The following is a 19,201-nucleotide window of genomic DNA, read 5'->3' on the forward strand; positions in this document are numbered from 1 at the left end:
AACAGTTGAGGATCCTGCTCAGGTGGCTAACAATCTAAACGAGTATTTTGCATCTACATTCACGCATGAGGAGTTATTCAGGAAGGAGAATGATGTAGGTAAAGTAAACATTGGCAGTGAGCTGGATGATTTTGTAATAACTGAGAGGGAAGTGGAGGAGAGATTGTTGAGGATAAACATAAAAAAGGCACCTGGGGTGGATGGGATCTATCCAGTTATATTAAAGGAGGCAGCAAAGGAAGTAAGCAAACCCCTAGCCATAATTATGAGAGCTTCTTTGGACTCAGGGGAGGTACCCATAGACTGGAGATGTGCAAATATAACCCCAATTCACAAAGGAGGATCAAAGGCTGACACAAGTAATTATAGACCTGTTAGTTTAACTTCTGTTCCAGGTAAATTAATGGAGGCACTGGTTAAAGAAGCACTGCAGGATCATCTAGACAAGAATTCAGTTATAGCTCAGACCCAGCATGGTTTTGTTAAGGGCAGGTCTTGCCTGACCAATTTGATTGGATACTATGATGTAGTCACAAAAGAACTGGATGCAGGGAATAACTTTGATATTATATATTTGGATCTTAGAAAGGCTTTTGATACTGTTGCACATGGAAGACTGCTGCACAAATTGGAGCAGTGTGGCATTGGAGGCAAATTGCTGCTATGGATAAGGGGATGGTTGAGTGGCAGAAGACAGAAAGTGGTAATCAATGGACACTGCTCAACGTGGACTAATGTTATTAGTGGAGTTCCTCAGGGTTCAGTGTTGGGTCCGTTGTTGTTTTCGGTGTTTATGAATGATATTGATGATGGGATATCAAGTTTAATGTCCAAGTTTGCAGATGATACAAAGGTTGGCAGGGTTGTTAAGGACACCACTGACGCTATGCTGCTGCAACAGGATCTGGAAAGGTTGAACAGATGGGCTGAGAGGTGGCAAATGAAGTTTAACATTGACAAATGTAAAGTACTACATATGGGAAACAGTAACCCCAGAGCAACGTATCAACTCTGCGGTACTACACTGACAGTGGTGGAGAATGAAAAGGACCTGGGGGTAATTGTGCAGGCAGATATGAAGTTCTCTGAGCAGTGCAGACGAGCTGCAAGAGTAGCTCATGGTGTCTTGTCAATGATATACAGGAATTTTTCTAGCAGGGATAAGGAGGTGATTATTCCCTTGTATAAGGCAATGGTTAGGCCACATCTTGAGCACTGTATACAGGTCTGGAGGCCTCATTTCAAGAAGGATGTAGAGCTGCTGGAACAGGTACAGAGAAGGGCAACAAGATTAGTGAATGGAACAAAGGGTTGCTCTTACGAAGAAAGGCTTAAGTTTTGCAAATTACAGAGTCTGGAGACTAGGCACTGGCGAGGTGATCTGATAGAGGTGTATAAGGCTTTGAATGGTTTGAGCATGCTCAATGCCAATGGGATTCTTCATCTTGCTCAGAATAATCAGCTCAGAGGGCATAAATTCAAATTGAGGAAGGACGGATGTCGGATAGATGTGCGGAAATTTGCCTTTGGCCAGCGGGTGGTTGGTTGGTGGAACCGACTTCCATCATTTGTTGTTGAAGTTGATATTGATGGAGGGGTGAAATGGGAGTAGTGTGTTTTTTTTTTTTTTTTTTTGGCTGATGCTGAATAAGCTTGCTTTCTTGCATCATATGCCTCTACTAATGCTAATGCTAATACTGCCTGATGCAATAACTTTGCTTTGCGACAAACAAAATGACGGTAATCAAACTATCTTATACATTTCGCTACAAATATTACTTTTTTTAAGGTGATGCAGTTTTTTTGTCCGCACTGTATATTCATCAGCACAATCCTATCTTTATATCACTCCAGGGATTGAGCACAGTTTTGTTACATGAATGGTTCTGTATTCCTTAAGTCACTTTTCAACAACTCATTGACTCCATGCAGTGTTGCAGCAGAGATTTGGACCAATGCTGGTCAAACACACTATTATCTCATGGTCCTAATAAAGTGGCAAGGCAGTATATATGCTAGGCAGTTAAAAACATAACAAAAAAAAATCTCTCCTCCCTTTCTGTGATGTCTATTCCTCCTGCACACATTGTATGTGCCATATTCAAATTCTGCATCGCAGTATATCAGAATAATAGAAAGTTTCTGATATTCCTATTATGTTGGCATTTGTTGACTTAACCAGTACCTTGAATTCATCATATTTATTAACTGTGCCTAGCGTTAGTGTGAAAACATGTGAGAGTCCATCTTATGCTTATTGTGAATCTAACATATCATGTGGTTTCTTATACCAGAAAAATTTCAGTAGGAATTTTACATTTGGATATTAGATTAGTTTTAGCACTCTGCACAACTGTTTAGTAATTACCCATTACTCTCCTACAGTCCCACACCCTTAAAGACAGTTGAAGTTCTCTCTGCATTAGTGTTTTAAGAACCCTCAGTAGGCCCCTTGCTTGTGCCTAAGATTGTTATTACCTACACATATAACAGGCCCCTTTTATTTCCCTTAGTACATTATGACCTAAGCTGCCAATGTGCCATTAAACACAAAATAGAAACCATTTTATTTCCCTAAAAGATGATACTTGCTTTATGATATCATTAACCTTTGTTCCTCTCTAATATTCCCTGCTCCTGTTCTTTCGGTCTTTAGCATATGCAACATCACTCAAAAAAAAAAAAAAAAAAAAACCTTCCCATTTCGCCCAGATGTTTGTCCAGTTCTTCCTTGAGTTTATTTAAGCTATCAACTTCCAAAACGACCGATGGAAGTTTGTTCCAACAATCAACCACCCGCTGGCTAAAGGCAAATTTTCGCACATCTGTTCCTCAACTTGAATTTATTCCCCTTCAGGTGTGCAATCTGGGTAATAGGTAGAATCCCATCAGCATTAAGCTTGCTCAAACTATTCAAGGCCTTATACACCTCAATCAGATTACCTCGCAAGTGCCTAGTCTCTAGATGTTGCAATTTGCACAATTTAAGTCGTTCTTGGTAAGAGCAATCCTTTGTTACACTTTTCTATACTCGTTCTAGCAACTATACATCCTTCTTAAAATGAGGCGTTCAGACCTGTATGCAGTACTCAAGGTGTGGCCTTGTAGACCATTGCCTTATACAAAAGGATAATTACCTGCTATCCCTGCTGGCAAAATTCCTGTATATCATCGAGAAGACCCCATAACCTGTCTGCACTCTGCTCAGAAAACTTCCTATCTGACTGCACAGTTACCCCCAGGTCCTTTTCATTCTGCACTACCCTGAGTGTAGTACCACACAGTTGGTCAGTTACTCTGGAGTTACTGCTACCCATATGCAGTACCCATGTACATTTGTCAATGTTAAACTTCAGTTGCCACCTCTCAGCCCATCTGCTCAACTTTTCTAGATCCTGTTTCACTGATGTGCTGTAATTACTGTCATTAACAGCCCTGCCAACCTTTGCATTGTCTGCAGACTTGGACATTAATCCTGATATACCTTCATCAATATCATTGATATTGATGAAGGTATATCAGGATTAATGTCCAAGAAAACAAACAAGCCCAACACCGAACCCTGAGGCCTCCACTGATAACATTAGTCTACAAAGAACTGTTCATTGATTACCATTCTCTGTCTTCTCCCACTGAATCATCCCTTTATCCATAGCAGCACACGCCCTTAATGCCATAGTGCTCCAATTTATCAACCTTTATACCTAGAATTACAACTTCTTGTGGGACTAACACCTTCTATTCCTGGTGTCCTTCCCTGCATCTAGAACATGCGAGAAAGCTTCTGCATTAAGTTGAGTAACCAAGCTGTGCCGTGTATTTGTCTGAAGAGAGAGTCGCCAAACGTGACCATGCTGCAGGACAAGCACAAATTGAGGGCAGTACAGATATCCTCATGGATATAGATGTTCTGTCTGGTAAGCTGGTGTCGCTATTCAAAAGGTACTTGGTATATACTATGGCTTGCTGCACAGGAATGGAAGTAAATAAAGAGACGACGTCAAATGATGCCATGATCTTGTCTTCAGGAACGGTGAGGTATTTGATGAGTCGTAGGAATTCCTCACTGTTCAAAATGGTGTGACTGGTATTTCCTACGAGGGGGTGTTAGTAGATGGAAGATACAGTTCGTATGTTGGAGAATTGCAGCAAGAGATTTCCTGGCTTGTGCACTTTCAGTAGGCCATAGAAATGGAGGTGTTGGCAGCTCGTGGCGTGTAATTACCATCGTGTGGATTTCGAAATTTTCCTGGACTTGAATCAATCATTAACTAATTTATTTACTTTGGATTCCAATTTCTCCAAGACTTTGATGGGGGGGGGGTCATTATTGGTCCTGCACTGGTTCATAGATGTTAGGATCAAGTAGAAGAGAGAGAGCCTTACTTATTCAGGATGATCCATCACAACCATACAGTGTCCTTTGCCGGCGGGTAGAATGACAATGGAATTGTCGTTCCTGATACAATTAAGAGCAGCATGTTGGCGACGTTTGAAATTAGAGGCAGCAGGGCAGACATGCTGAAGAATCGAAGCAATGCTCCAAAATACGAACTGTCGAAGTATGTTTCCTGTCTACTAACACCTCTAATAGGAAATACCAGTTGCACCATTTCGAACAGTGAGGAATTCCTACACCTCACCGTTCCTGAAGACAAGATCATGGCATCATTTGATGTCATCTCTTTATTTCCTGCTTTCCTGTGCAGCAAGCCATTGTATATACAAAGCACCTTTTGAATAGAGACCCCAGCTTACCGGACAGAACATTTCTATCCACGGAGGATATTTGTGCTTGTTATGCGGCGTGGTCACGTTTGGCGACTCTCTCTTCAAACAAATACACGGCACAGCTGTGGGCACCCCCATCAGTTCCGTCATTGCTAACATTGTGATGGAGGAACACACATTCCTGAAACTGCCGGTCCCCATCACCCTCTGGTGTTATGTTGACGATGTCTTCACTATTATCCCCAGAGATTCAGAAACACAACTGCTACAACATCTCAACTCCCTATCTCCCTTCATCCAGTTCATAACAGAATTAGAGTTGAACAACACCCTTTCCTTCCTGGATGTCCTGGTGAAGCACATAGGCTTGCATCTGGAAACTTTGGTATACCGAAAACCCATGTGCTCTGGCCAATTTACCAACTACAGGTCAGGTGTTGAACTAACACCTGTTCAATACTGTGCACGCACTACTCTCTTGAGCCTGGAGTCATCCCAGTTCCGTGGATGCCAGGCGCAATGAAGTTTCTAAGATAAGACCTGACCTCACCAACTGTGGCTATCCCACCTATGTCTTGGACAAGTGCAACCTACAAGCCCGTGAGCTTGCTGCACACCCGAGGGCCCCCCCCCCCATAGCAACGAGACAATATCTACCGTTTACATCCCATATAACCCGGGCACTTCAGATCACATTTCTAAGATCTTATGTGGGTACCGGATAAACTGCCTGCCTTGAGCCTGCCGTCATTCTAGCTCCATTGGCGCCAGGCATTACACCTGGTGCTCATTGGAGCTGGAATGTTTCTAAGATAAGAGCTGACCTCACCAACTGTGGCTATCCCACCTATGTCTTGGACAAGTGCAATCTACAAGCCCGTGAGCTTGCCACACTCCCGAAGCCCCCCCCCCATAGGGACAAGACGATATCTACCGTTTGCATCCCATATTACCCAGGCACTTCAGATCACATTTATAAGATATTACATGGGTATCGGATAAAGTGCCTGCAACTTCCCGGTGTAGAATTGCGATCTTCTGTCTCGAGGGTGGAGACACCCTTCCCCCCTCTTTTACGCAGCAGTGCAATATACTGCATCACATGCCACAATTGTGGCAGCTGCAATGTGGGGGAAACTGCCAGAAGGCTCCAGGACCACCTCTCTGAACATGAAAGGGCCATTCGATTAGCTGACTCTGCAGTTGCAGAGCATTATTGGTTGATGCAACACGACCTCAATCCCAGACATGATACCGAGGTGGTTGACCAATCCCGCCACTACTATCAACGACTGTGGCTTGAGTCACTGCACATATCTGGTTGTCATAGCATTTTTAACTGCAATAGAGGCATGCGGCTACGCCCAGTCATGGAGTCTGTAGTGTTAAGGCATGGCAAAGGCTGGCAATCAGTCCATGTATGCAGCCAGTATCCACAACAGTCACCTAGTTCTACACTGTGATGCTTTAGCATTTGCATTTCCATGTGCACACCCTCTCTTTTTACTCAACATGACCACGCTCCGCACATTCCATTTATAACGTTTCATATTTTTTATTTATGTATGTATTTGCGCTGATGATGAAGAGATATCATAAGCACCTGTTAATTACTTGTTAGTTAATTACTTTTTAAACCCAGTTACTGTTCTTCCAGTTGCACTGAATTTCTTTCTCATATATGGAACCTTGTACCACAGGCTTCTTTAATCTCATCAAATGCTATGTATTTAGTTATAAGTTTTAGTGCTAAAAATTAAAATAAAGGAATCTCTGTTTAAATTTGTGTTTATTAGTGTAAAATGTGCTCATATTTTCAGGTTATAAATATTGGAAGTGTTTATATATATTTAACCCCATAATACATGGTTGTACATAGAAGATATTATCAAATGCTATCTATCTATTTGGTTCTAAATTGCATTGTGTGTTTTTACTAAAGCAGAATTCTTTGTAATATGCTCTTGAATACTTATAAGAGGTTTTATTTTCTTCTTAACTCTGAATTACAAGGATCCATTTAGCATGGATGCTTATTAGCAAAATAAAAATTCAATAAATTAAATTTTTATTTTGCTAATAAAATAAAAATTTTATTAGCAAAATAATAAAATCATTATTTTGCTAATAATTTTGCTATATTTTATAAACCTATACATAATTTTTTTTTTATTCTTAATTATAGAAGTAATTTGGGTGATCATTACCGTAGCTGAAGGGGGGCTCCTAGGGTTAACTCAGCAGATGGAAGCTTTCCACCAGTTAGGATCACCACCTCTTACATCTCACCTGACTGTTAATCCTTTTGCTTCCCCTACTGGTAAATATGGAGGTAATTGTTTGCTGTTTTTTATATTTTATTTATTTAAATATTTATCTGGTTGTTTGGTGAAATTCTCTGATGGATTCAAGTTATCTGAATTCATATGATTTAAAAAAAAAAAAATGTGTATTTTATATAATGTAACCATTCTTTTACTACTTGATGGGGATGCCAAATGAAACCAATTGGCAGCTTGCATTCTTTATTCTGAAAGTACATTGTGGATGGGGCCTAAAATTTTTCATGAAATCTTCATTATTAATGTGTTTTTACTATTCTAACTTTGAGATTCACCAAATTCAAGTTTTAATTAGATAATGAATGCTACTCTAGTTTTGCTTCTCACTGGTATTTGCTAACTTTTTACATAGTTTCTTTTGAAATTCATAATTAAATATTTTTCACCTATTTATTAATATTGTTAGTGTCTAGCTGTTAATTTTTGTATCTTTGTTCATATAAAACTAATTATAGTTCAACAGAAACCAGTCACGACAGAAAGATGATTCATTCTCTGGTCATTTGTAAATTCAGCCTAGATTTGCTGATACCTTATGCATTTTCCAAAATGAGTGTACTATAACCAAAACATGCATTAACTATTATATACTCTAGCTCTTTATGCAGCTGTGTTTTAGATACAAACTACTACTGATATAGCCTGTTGTCTTCAAATGCCCAACCCTTGCTGATACCAGATGTTGGATTGCTACTGCCATCTTATCACTGAATTAATCTCCATGAAATGTTTATTAGGATACATGCCATCATTGCATTTCATAGTCCTCACTGAGATCATCCCTAGTATTATTCATTCGTAGTAACCATTGTTTACATATATCTAGCACATTTTTACCATTGCAAATGCTCTTGCTGGCTTATAAACACCATCTTCTCTTCCAGCTGCAAACTACCGATATGGCCCATTTGCTTCAAATATATCTCCCTACTCTTACTGACACCAGATGCCTAATCACCACCACCAAACTCATCACCAAATTAATTTCTGTGGAATTTATTTTCTCTTGGATGGTGCTCACACAGTTTGCTACTGACAAAGGGTATAGGTGCCGGATCTAACTAATACTTTTAGTTGATAAAAATTCCTGAAAATTCTAAATTCCTGAAATAGGTGCCACTGTTTGACAAGCATTCCTAACTTGTGACTTTTATTCAGCATCACCTCACATGAAGTTAAGACCTCAGTTTGTGTTTAATATCATTAGTATATGCACATTCAACATCACCTTTCATATCCTTAAAAGATGGTAATTGCCCCATAGTATCATTAACTTTTGCATGTAATTCAAACCTGTTCCACCCATTCCTGTTACAGATATATTCCCTGTTTCTCTAATAATTGAATTTTTTGAAAAGATAGTAAATGTATTTCCACCCTCCTGTGGTTGAAAAGACGTTAGCAACTTAAGCAGAACTATGATGATGGTATTTGTACCAACATCAAACATAAGCCGAGGCCTTAGTACCGAATACTCATTTTGGTCATTCACTGGGAGCAGAATGATCCCTGTGATCAAAAATCAAATGCACTAAAGCATATGAATTTTACTTGATCTCCTGTGGGATCAGTGCTTTCTGCTCCTGGTAATCTGTTCCTGCAGCCAGATGTATGAAAATAGACATCAGTGCTCTGGTGGACCCCTGAGTACTTGATGAATCATCTGGTTTCATTCTTCCCATATGATCAACTCTTTCCCTCTGCCACTGAAACATACCCATCAAAATACTGAATTTACTTAGTGTCTTTTCATCTATCATACATAACCTTAGGGGCTCACGTCTGGAGAGTATGAGCTTGGCACACCCAGGGTCCTGAGCTGGATGTCATCATTCTTCTCTTTCTTGGTGATTTCCTTTTACTTTTGACTCTTGTTTTCTTTCTTTCTCTCTCTCTTCTCTCTCTCTCAGGGTAATTCATATATATATATATATATATATATATATATATATATATTTTTTTTTTTTTTTTTTTGGCTGATGTAGAAAAAGCCTCAGGCTTCCTTTCATCATGTGACTAATAATAATGATAATAATAATAACGGGGTTATTTATTCTCTTGTTTATTTCCATATATAATCTATCTTCATTCCCAAATACACAAAATTATGAACTTTTTCCAATGACAAAGAAGTCATTGCTACTTTTATTGGCATTCTTTGCCAGAGGCTTCTCATAATCTGCCTTAGCTTGCCTAATCTTTTTTGACTGGTTGATATCTGCCATAATTTTCTGTATCACCCGATAATTTATATGCATCTCACATTTTTCTTCTGTGCCACAAGGCTCATTAGTTCATCCAATATCCATTTAGGTCTAATCTTTGAACAGTATTTCTTAGTTAACATGAAAAGTCTGGTAGCTTCTATGATTATTTCCTTGAATGCTTCTCACTTAGAATTTATTGGTAACATCATCAGTTAAGTCCCACTGTGTAGAATGGAAAAACTCTGAGACCAGTGTAGTTACCTTTATGAAAACAAAAGCCCTTCCGTTTACCCTGGACAGTAGTTATGTCTTAAATAAATCCCATATCAGTACACTGTGATCACTGTCACCTAGTGGTTCTGTTATTTGCAGATTCTTAATGCATGAAGAATCACTGCTGATAATCAGATCAAGATTATTGCTTTCTTTTGCTGCCTCTCTAATAATTAACACTCATTCAATAAATCGACAAAAGTCTTGCTAGTGTGTAAGTGACCAATCCACAAGTTCCAGTCAATATCTGGAAAGTTAAAATCCCCTATTATAAGACACTATTCTCTGTGTAGTTGTTCATATACTCAACACAGTCATTAGGCCTATAACACACTACTACTCTCATTTTTGTTTTTCCAGTGCTTATGTCACATCAAACTGACACAACATTGCACTAGTCACCCATGTTAATTGCAGATGCACTGCCTTATATTTAATATGCTTCTTAACTAAGACCATTATTCCTCCCCTCCTACTGTGCTGTTTGTCCTTCAGAAAGGACAGTAGCACAGGGCATGTGACTAGTAGACAGTATTGGTTATGCAGATGACATCATCCTGGTCATAAAAGCAGACAGCAGGGCTTGCCTGGAAACACAGGCAAACCATGCCCTAGGCAAGCTACAGTGTTGGGTTTACACCCACAAACTCTCTATTTCAATTGAAAATACTAAGTCAATGCTTCTGAAAGGTACCCTACGAAGGCGCCCCGGCATAAAGATAAATGGTACCACCATTGTGCTTGTTACTGAGGCTCAAATATTTGGGTGTCATATTTGACACTAAACTAACTTTCAATCTGCACTTAGTGCATCTGACATGCCTCCATAGCCAGGTGGGAAGGAGCAGCAGTGCGTAGCACATGTTTCTTGATTAGATCGAGGTTCGAACCCATCACCACCAAATACAGAGGATGCGGAAAGGTCAGGAAATGACCACCGCATATTCCCAGAGCAATATGGCCTTAGTTGCTAAAGCTCCTAAAAACCAAAATAACAATAACATAACTTAGTGCATCTGGCTAAAAAGGTCAAACTATGCCCACATGATAGCCAGAATAACCAGAACTGACTGGGTATTGAAAAAGAGAACACTAGCATTGATTTACAAAGCAGTCTTCCTCCCAGTGATATGTTATGGCATGGGTGTATGGTGCCAAAGAGCTGCATTTATAAGAAACAGAAGTAAATTGGATTCAATCCTTCAAATTATTTTACTTCTTACTACCAAGGCATGCCATACTATGAGTATTTCTACCGGAGAAGTCCTGGCAGGGGTTCTGTCCCTTGACCTAGAGGTGATTACTTGTGGTATGATGTACCTACATAAGAAGGTACTGCCACAAACATCCGTGATGTAAGCCTTCATACTGATAGAGATATCAAGCAAGAAAGGAAGCATATCACGGAGGAACTGCACAGAATATGGCAGGTATGCTGGGATGAAAGCACCAAAGGTGCAATGACTAGACACTTTTTACTGGGGTAAAATTGACAAGCCCCAAGGCTCTGCTGTGGTTTTGTCCCAGGTGTGTGTGTGTGTGTGAGAGAGACCTTCCATATCACAGGGCATGGATTCTTCAAGGATAAACTGACTGACCTCTCTGGGAATTACTGATGATCCTACATGTAACTGTGGGGAAATTGAAATGTGGGAACACGTTACGTATCGCTGCCCAGATTATGAGGACTACAGATGTCGCTTAATTTCAAAGATACACGACCTGCCAAATGGTCACGAGCACCTGTTTGCACATAGGAGGATTATTACAAATGGTCACGAGCACCTGTTTGCACACAGGAGGATTATTACAAAGTGCTGACTGAATACGCACAGGCAGTATTCACCACTTGCCGAATAAATATGAATGGGACCCAAAGAGTCCGAGACTCTGGAGGGGATCCAAATTAAGCACTCTTGTCTAAATAACTACCTTAATTGGACCACCTGATTCTAACATCATCCAATTTTGATTGCTAACACCTAATGACATTGGATGTTGACATTGTCACAGTGTGGGATTTAGATCTTGGAGTAGATCTCCTGGAAGAGCCCCTCATGGTACCATTGCTGACACCATGCTTGTTGTTGGATACACCACGGCACCTCAACACCATGAGCTACCCTGTCTAAACAAAGGATCATTTTGACTAAACTAGAGTGCTGACACCATTGGGTGTGGGATGCTGACACTGTCACAGTATGGGATGTCTGCCAGGATACCCTGGCAGCACTGATTTGATGGAATCACAGGGGAACTCAGAGATAGATGAACCCTGTATAAATAAAGGACAATAATGACTATCTCAGGATGAACCTCCACTTGGCTGGCGAGAATGGTAAGTATCACTGGCTGTCTGGAGTTAGACTGCCAGGGGCCTCATGCCTATTGTCTAGAATGAATTGTTTAGTAGTTCTGGACTTCATACTGGCTTGTACCCTGCTTTATTATCATATATGAGATGACTGGGGCACTGCAGGCAGAAGCTGCAGAATACTCCTTAGGCCTGGATATCTTCTCCCTTGCTGGCCCATACATTCCTAAGACCAGGATGTTTTGGTTTTTTTTTTTTACTTTTATCTGGATGCTGCTGACACCCCTTCTCGAGGGTGTGGGATATTGATGTCCACATGGGCTTTACCCATGACCTTTATTTCCTCCTCCCCTGGGGAGATGGCCTCCTGTATCCTCCCTTCCCTATCTACCTCCTTTTCAAATCCCTAAGGTGGATGCATTTAAGTGTATCCCATCCTTGTGAAAGTCTCTACTGTAAGCACAGACCATGCTGAGAACAGTTCTACCCAATGAGCCTTGCACAGTCTCTCCATGGCTGAATTGATTGACAAAGTTCTCAATCATGTACTCGCTCCAATTGTGTTTTGACAGAATTGCAGACACTTTCAAATTTAATCCAAACTCATGACTTTCTCATCACTGCCCTGTACTTGTTAAATAAGTCCTCAGATACTAGAATTTACTCTATCAGAGCAGTAAAAGCCCTAAATAAAGTGAAATGTGATGATATTTCTGGCTTAATATGCAGTACTTCATTCAGACTTTTATCACAGAAAATTGATATATTCTAAGATTTACTGATTTTGGTCTTTTACGCCAATATATATTCATATGTACGAATAGATATTAGTCTTAATGTTAATATATATCCATATGTGCTTGATTTGTGAAGAGGTTAAATCACAGCATATGCCAGCACTCTGTAAGTAAAATACCACAAAACTGCATATAGCTCTGGTGGGAGGACCATTATTTATCCCTGATTTATTCAGAGTGGGTTAGTGACTTATTATAATTGCACTAAATTGAATAATTTAGTGATTGAGAGAATGCATAAGATTGAGTCCACCTAACCTAGATAAACATTATTTAATGAAACTTGCAAAATTGATTGAACAAAAAAGTGATACAAGCACAATTGACTCTCTTAAATTTTCACTGTTATCAGTATGATAAAAAAAATTTCTCAATTGCTGAATGTATTGATAACTGAACAGTTCACTTTATACTGTGGTATAAATTTAGTTTTTTAAAAATATGAATGTAGTAAAATTACACACATAACCTTACTTTTTTATAGCCCATTTTTATAAATGTTTAATCATTTCTATTTATAGTGACATCATCTAGCCCATTAATATCACCTGCCCATAATGACCATAATTGTCAATATCCTGTGATGTCCACCATGGGTTCATCATTTCCCCACAATACTAGCATACCCTCTTCACCTGTAAGACAAATCACAATTCATGTAAGTATGTGAAAAATATCCAAAATAATTAAAGTAGACATCCATTGCAAAATTTAGTGCATGTCAGCTTTCTCTGCATGATATATATATGAGGTGTGGCAATAAAGTTCCCAGACTGGTGCTGTTGCAGTCATGTTCGATGAGTTTGAAAATAAACAGAAGTGGTATATTTTAGTTCAAACTTTCTCCAACAAATGGTGGTACAGAAATTGTCCAGTAGGCTGACAGGTTGCAAGTAACAACCAGCTTTGTTAATAGCGATAACGTTCCATGTCACAATTTTGCAATGGAGCAATGAACGAATATATCAAATTTTGCTTTAAATTGGGGAAATGTGCAACAGAAACGTATGAAATGTTAAAAACTGTTCATGGTGATGAAACATTGTCGTACCAAATGTGTTGGAGTGGTATAAGTGGTTCAAAGATGGACATGAGGATGTTTGCAATGCCCCAAGAAGTAGGTATCCTTCAATCTCTGGAAATGAGGACAGAGTTGCAAAAGTTTGGAAGTTGTTGGAGATTGTCATTTGACTCTGATGACTGATGAGTTGGATATGAATAAGGAGATAATTTATCAAATTCTGCATGAAGATTTAGGGAAAAGGGAAGGTCTGGTCAAAATTTGTGCCACTCAACCTCACGGATAAGCAGAAGCAATGAACAGTGTCATCATGCAGAGACTTTATCCAGACTTGTCAAAACAATCCTAATTTCCTCATAACTGGAGGTGAGCGTTGGGTGTTTCGGTATGACCCAGAGACAAAGTGTCCAGAGATTTCAGGATGTTGAGGACATAAAGAAAAATGTAACCACTGAACTGAACATCATCTCTTTGGATGCCTTCACTGACTCTTTTTAGAAACTTTTAGAATGGTGTAATAAGTACATTCAATCTGGTGGTGATTACCTTGAATAAAAAAATCATTTTTAAGCTCCTTCATTTTGTGTTCTTTTTATTGCATCAGTCCGGGTACTTTATTGCCATGCCTCATATATATATTATATTTTATGTGCCGAAACATAAAATTTAGCCAGCTACAAAAGATATTAGCCAAGGCCAAAACAGTGAAATATCGCATACTGAAATCCAGTGGAATATTCTAGGTTAATAAACAATAATGAAGCAAAGCAAAGAATAAAAAGAAAAACATCAGTCCTTTTCAGAAACATACTTGATCAGTAATGACATACTATTTTGGAAACCAGACAAAGTAACCAGGGAATCTTAACGGAATGGTTGTAGCTTTTATAGCATGAAAATACCATGAAAAAAGGATAGATACCGTATCATAAGCCAGAAAAAAACACTCACTGCAACATAAGATTACTGTGGACAATAGTAATATAATTAAACTGCTTTTTAATACTGAGCCCAGTGTGAGCAAAGTCAGTAAATGTAACACACACACACACACACACACACACACACACACACACACACACACACACACACACACACACACACACACACACACACACACACAGTATATATCTTTCATTGCACCACCTTTAATTGTGACAGTTACATGATTGGATAGTGTTGCAATGTCCCTTCACTGCCAAAAAGCCAGGGATTATATACTATGTATATATATTATAGATGGTGGTGGTGGTGGCACACCTAATATTAAGTGGGTCTCCCCCTCCCTTTAACTGCCAGATCAACCTGAATTTGTTATGGTGTGGACTCAACAAAATGTGAAGTGTATGCTCCAGGGAAGCTGGTCTGTGTTGACTCAATTGCTTCCCATGGTTGTTGATATAGTAATATTTCAGAAACGACAATTAAGTGCACAGGCTAACTTATCTGAATGACTGTAGCTTTTATAGTATGAAACTACAGCAAAAAAAAAAGGATACTGTATCGTAAACTAGTTCATTCCACCTCATACAATGGGTGCTCAATTAGATTGAGATATAGTGACCAGGAAGGCTACCACAGTTCTGAATTCACTCACCTTCCTGGAACCAGTTCTATACAGTTCTGGCTTTGTGACATAGCACATTATCCTGTTGGAAGAACCCATTCACAGTTGGATACACCGCAGCCACGATCAAAACCATGATGGAAACACTGCGCTTGGTTGGAAACAATTTCCAGATAGCCAGTGGAAACCAAATGTTGCTCCACCGGTATCAAGGAACCCATTTTGCACCATGAAAACACTCCCTACGCCATTACAACACCAGCCTGCATTGTTAACACTTGGCATATAGTTCCATAGACTCATTCTGCTATCACTATATTTTGATCCTCCTATTAGCATGAAACAAAAGTTAATTGGCATTCATCAGACAGGCAAAATTTTGCCAGTCTTCCAGTGTTGGTGTTCCTGAGCCCCTCTGACTGTATCATCTTGTTTTTTTTTTTTTTTTGTTTTTTTTGCTGACAGAAGTGTAATCCAATTCATTCATCAGCTAGAATACCTCATCCATGACAAAGTACAGTAACCTGTGCATTCTGAAATATCTCTCTGTTCACCACTGTTGTACTGGGTTATTTGACTTTGTAACCTTTCTGTTACCCTGCACAAGTCTTGTTGGCTTCTGTTGGCTTCTCACATCAAGCTACTTCAAACCACAGGATTTTTGTTGGCTAGATGTTATGTGGTTGTTAGACCAATCTTAATGCACCCAAGACACCGTCATATGTTAAAACCCCAGCAAGATTGCAGTTAGTTCCAAGATACTCATATTAACATGTTGGTACCAACTCCTTGCAATGGTCAAAGTGAATTAAATATTTCGTCTTGACCATTGCATTGAATTGCATACATACCGCATCCCTATGTATATGCTTACCTGTTTTATATTGCATATGTGATACCATTATTTAAGGAGCACTCTGTTTCATGAAAAGGATAGATGTACCTATATCTAACATACCTATTCCCAACACTTGAATGGCAGGTATGGATGCATTCTTTCCAAATCCCAGATACTTTTTGCAAAGTTTCAAAGAACCTTTTATTGATACAATATTTAATAATGTTTCAGTCCACCTTTGACCTCAAATTCCACATAGTATACTCTCTATTGCAATACAAATTCTGCAAAGGCCAGAGATAGTGTGTAGTGTTGGGTTATGAATATTACAAAACCAAAGTGCAGTGTTGGTATGTTTTCCTCTGACCACATAGCTATGGGTCCCTGGAAACCAGGGGACCCACCATTGCCATCCATCGCCGCAAGGAGGTGGGTCAGGTTGTAGGAGTGTAAGGTTCTCTGGCTGAGAAAAAAAAATTCAGAAGTTTTTATTTAGACAGGAGTGTGGGGGAGATAGTCTGAGTAGGGGGGGTACAGATGAAGGTGAAGGTGGATGATAGAAAGGCTTCCACCTGGAAATGGAAGTTAAAGGGAAAGAGGGGCACCCCTGTGCATATGAACCCATTCTCCATAGTGAGGGGACTATTAAAGAGCAGGGAAAATTTTAAGGCGGTAGAATCTACCAGGCAAAAAGTTTGGATGGGGGGGAGGGAAGTGGGTTCCAAAAGGGAAAGTAAAGTTATAGGGTTAGAGTGCCCTATGTGGAAAGGAGATAGCACTGCTGGCATACAGTACATCTCTGTTAAAAATCCCACACTAGCCAGTGTCAGCAGATCCCATGCCATTGGGAGGGAGGGGGGCAGGGTAGGGATTTCCTAATAGTTTGCCTCCACTGCAGTCTAATTGAAGGGGCCTGTCAGAACAGCACACACTCTACATATGCTCAAATCATTCATTCACCTATTGTGCTTACACAAGCACACTTTTTTTTTTATAACATATATTTAGAGGCAGATAATAATTAGCTTGTAACCTAGCTTTCTCACACATTTACCATCTTGCATTTATGTCATACAACCAGACAGGATGCAGGTGCCACCTAAATGTGAACACCTATTAAGACACACGCAGGCGTACCTTGCTTTAAAGCACTTTGCTAATACAGCGCTTTTCAGTTATATCCATGTTTATTTTCGGCACTTACCATGCTCTTAAGGGGGTTTTTTCGAGCCCTGAGGACCTTCACTAATAGTATTAGTCCATGGAGAACAGTGGTCATTAATAACTATTCTCTGTCTCTTGCCACTCAACCACTCCTTTATCCATAGCAGCAGAGCTGGAACTAGGGTGGGGCGAGCGGGACACCAGTCCCAGGCGCAGCATTTTAAGGATGCATCTGCCCAGTTATATATTTTAAAATTGCTTCATTTTTGATTTAATTACAGTTGGACCTGTGTGTAACGAACTTCTTTATAGCGAATATTTAGAATTCCCTTTGGTAATTACATTTAAAAGTTTCTGTAAAATGAAGAAAATTTCCATGTGACGAACGGATTACAAGAGACTTAACTTTGTATGCTTTGTTTCCACCTCTGGCCATTAGGCAATGTAAGCAATTAGAAAGTGCAAATTAAGGGTTAAAAGGATTACCGTTCCACATTGTAAGTGGAACGGTAATCCCTTATCCATCTATCCTATATACTCGGTGTGTGGAATAGGTAATCCGCTTATCCCACATACCAAGAAGTCATGCTAGTCAACTGCTTTCTATAGCCAGTCTAAAGGGATTACCGTTCCACATTGTAAGTGGAACGGTAATCCCTTATCCATCTATCCTATATACTCGGTGTGTGGGATAGGTAATCCGCTTATCCCACATACCAAGAAGTCATGCTAGTCAACTGCTTTCTATAGCCAGTCTAAAGGTTAAGGCGTATTCCAGACACGGATAATAGCTTCTGGTCAACTTGTCTTCTTCGTTAAAAATAAAAATAAAAATTTTATTAAAAGAAATAACTGCATTATCCTTGTACGTGCTACTTATGATTCCAGAATTTTTTGTGAGAATGAAAAAAATTATAAATTTAGGATTTATAATCACTTACGGAAAAAAAATATCAGGGAGTAACAGTGGTTTACAAATTTCAAAAATAACAGAGAAATCCAATTATAAACTTATGTATATAAAGTATGGCCTGTTTTGTGATGTCACACCTCTGAGCTTTTTGGTTTGTCCAAGCAAGATTTATCAAATATCTGTTGACATTTCAACAGAGATTTGAAAAATTAGGATATAAAATCTGTAACCCCTTTACAACTTCTCCAATTCATCCATGAGTATTGTCTGATAGAATCTTATCTAAATATAGAAATAGCGCTATGAATTTTTCTTACCCCGCCTGTAAAATTAGTGTCTTGTGAAAGGTCCTTCAAAGCAAGAAAAATTTGATTAAAATAACACCTTCATTGCATATTTTTAGTTTGTTATAATGTTAAAAGTACTATATTTCACAATATTTTGTTTCTATGACTTTATACTAGATATATAAACATAAACTATCTGGTTTTCTACTTTCTTTGTAGTTTATATAGAATTAAATTCTCTGTAGATATAAACGAATATTTGTAAATTTTTTTTTTTTTTTTTTTTTTGATATTTTTGATTTAATTACAGTTGGACCTGTGTGTAACGAACTTCTTTATAGCGAATATTTTGAATTCCCTTTGATAATTACATTTAAAAGTTTCTGTAAAATGAAGAAAATTTCCATGTGACGAACAGATTACAAGAGACTTAACTTTGTTGTTGTTGTTGTTTGGTTTTTAGGAGCATTAGCAACTAAGGCCATATTGCTCCAGGATATGCGGTGGTCATTCCTTAACCTTTCCGCATCCTCCGTATTTGGTGGTGACGGGCTCGAACCCCGGTCTAATCAAGAAGCGTGTGCTACGCACTGCTGCTCCTTCCCACCTGGCTACGGAGGCGCCTACTTAACTTTGTCTCTTGTAATCGGATTACAAGAGACTTATATTCATTGTATTATTTAAATTATTTTTTTAATAAATATATACAAATCGTAGACTGTTGGAATGGTAATTTTTATAAATTCA

The 19,201-nt window shown here is 39.0% G+C and overlaps 1 protein-coding gene across 1 annotated transcript in view; it reads left to right on the forward strand.

The window, feature by feature from the left end:
• Positions 1 to 19,201, forward strand: part of LOC150079856 (protein ILRUN) — an 89,155-nt gene that overhangs the window by 63,446 nt on the left and 6,508 nt on the right. The window contains exons 4-5 of the mRNA XM_090382568.1: positions 6,917 to 7,063; positions 13,186 to 13,322. Of these exons, the coding sequence (XP_090238694.1) occupies positions 6,917 to 7,063; positions 13,186 to 13,322 (284 nt within the window). The remainder of the gene's footprint in view (positions 1 to 6,916; positions 7,064 to 13,185; positions 13,323 to 19,201) is intronic.

This window comes from Mastigoproctus giganteus, chromosome 10, assembly GCF_048544385.1.
Source record: "Mastigoproctus giganteus isolate SK-2022 chromosome 10, ASM4854438v1, whole genome shotgun sequence".
Lineage (NCBI taxonomy): Eukaryota > Metazoa > Arthropoda > Arachnida > Uropygi > Thelyphonidae > Mastigoproctus > Mastigoproctus giganteus.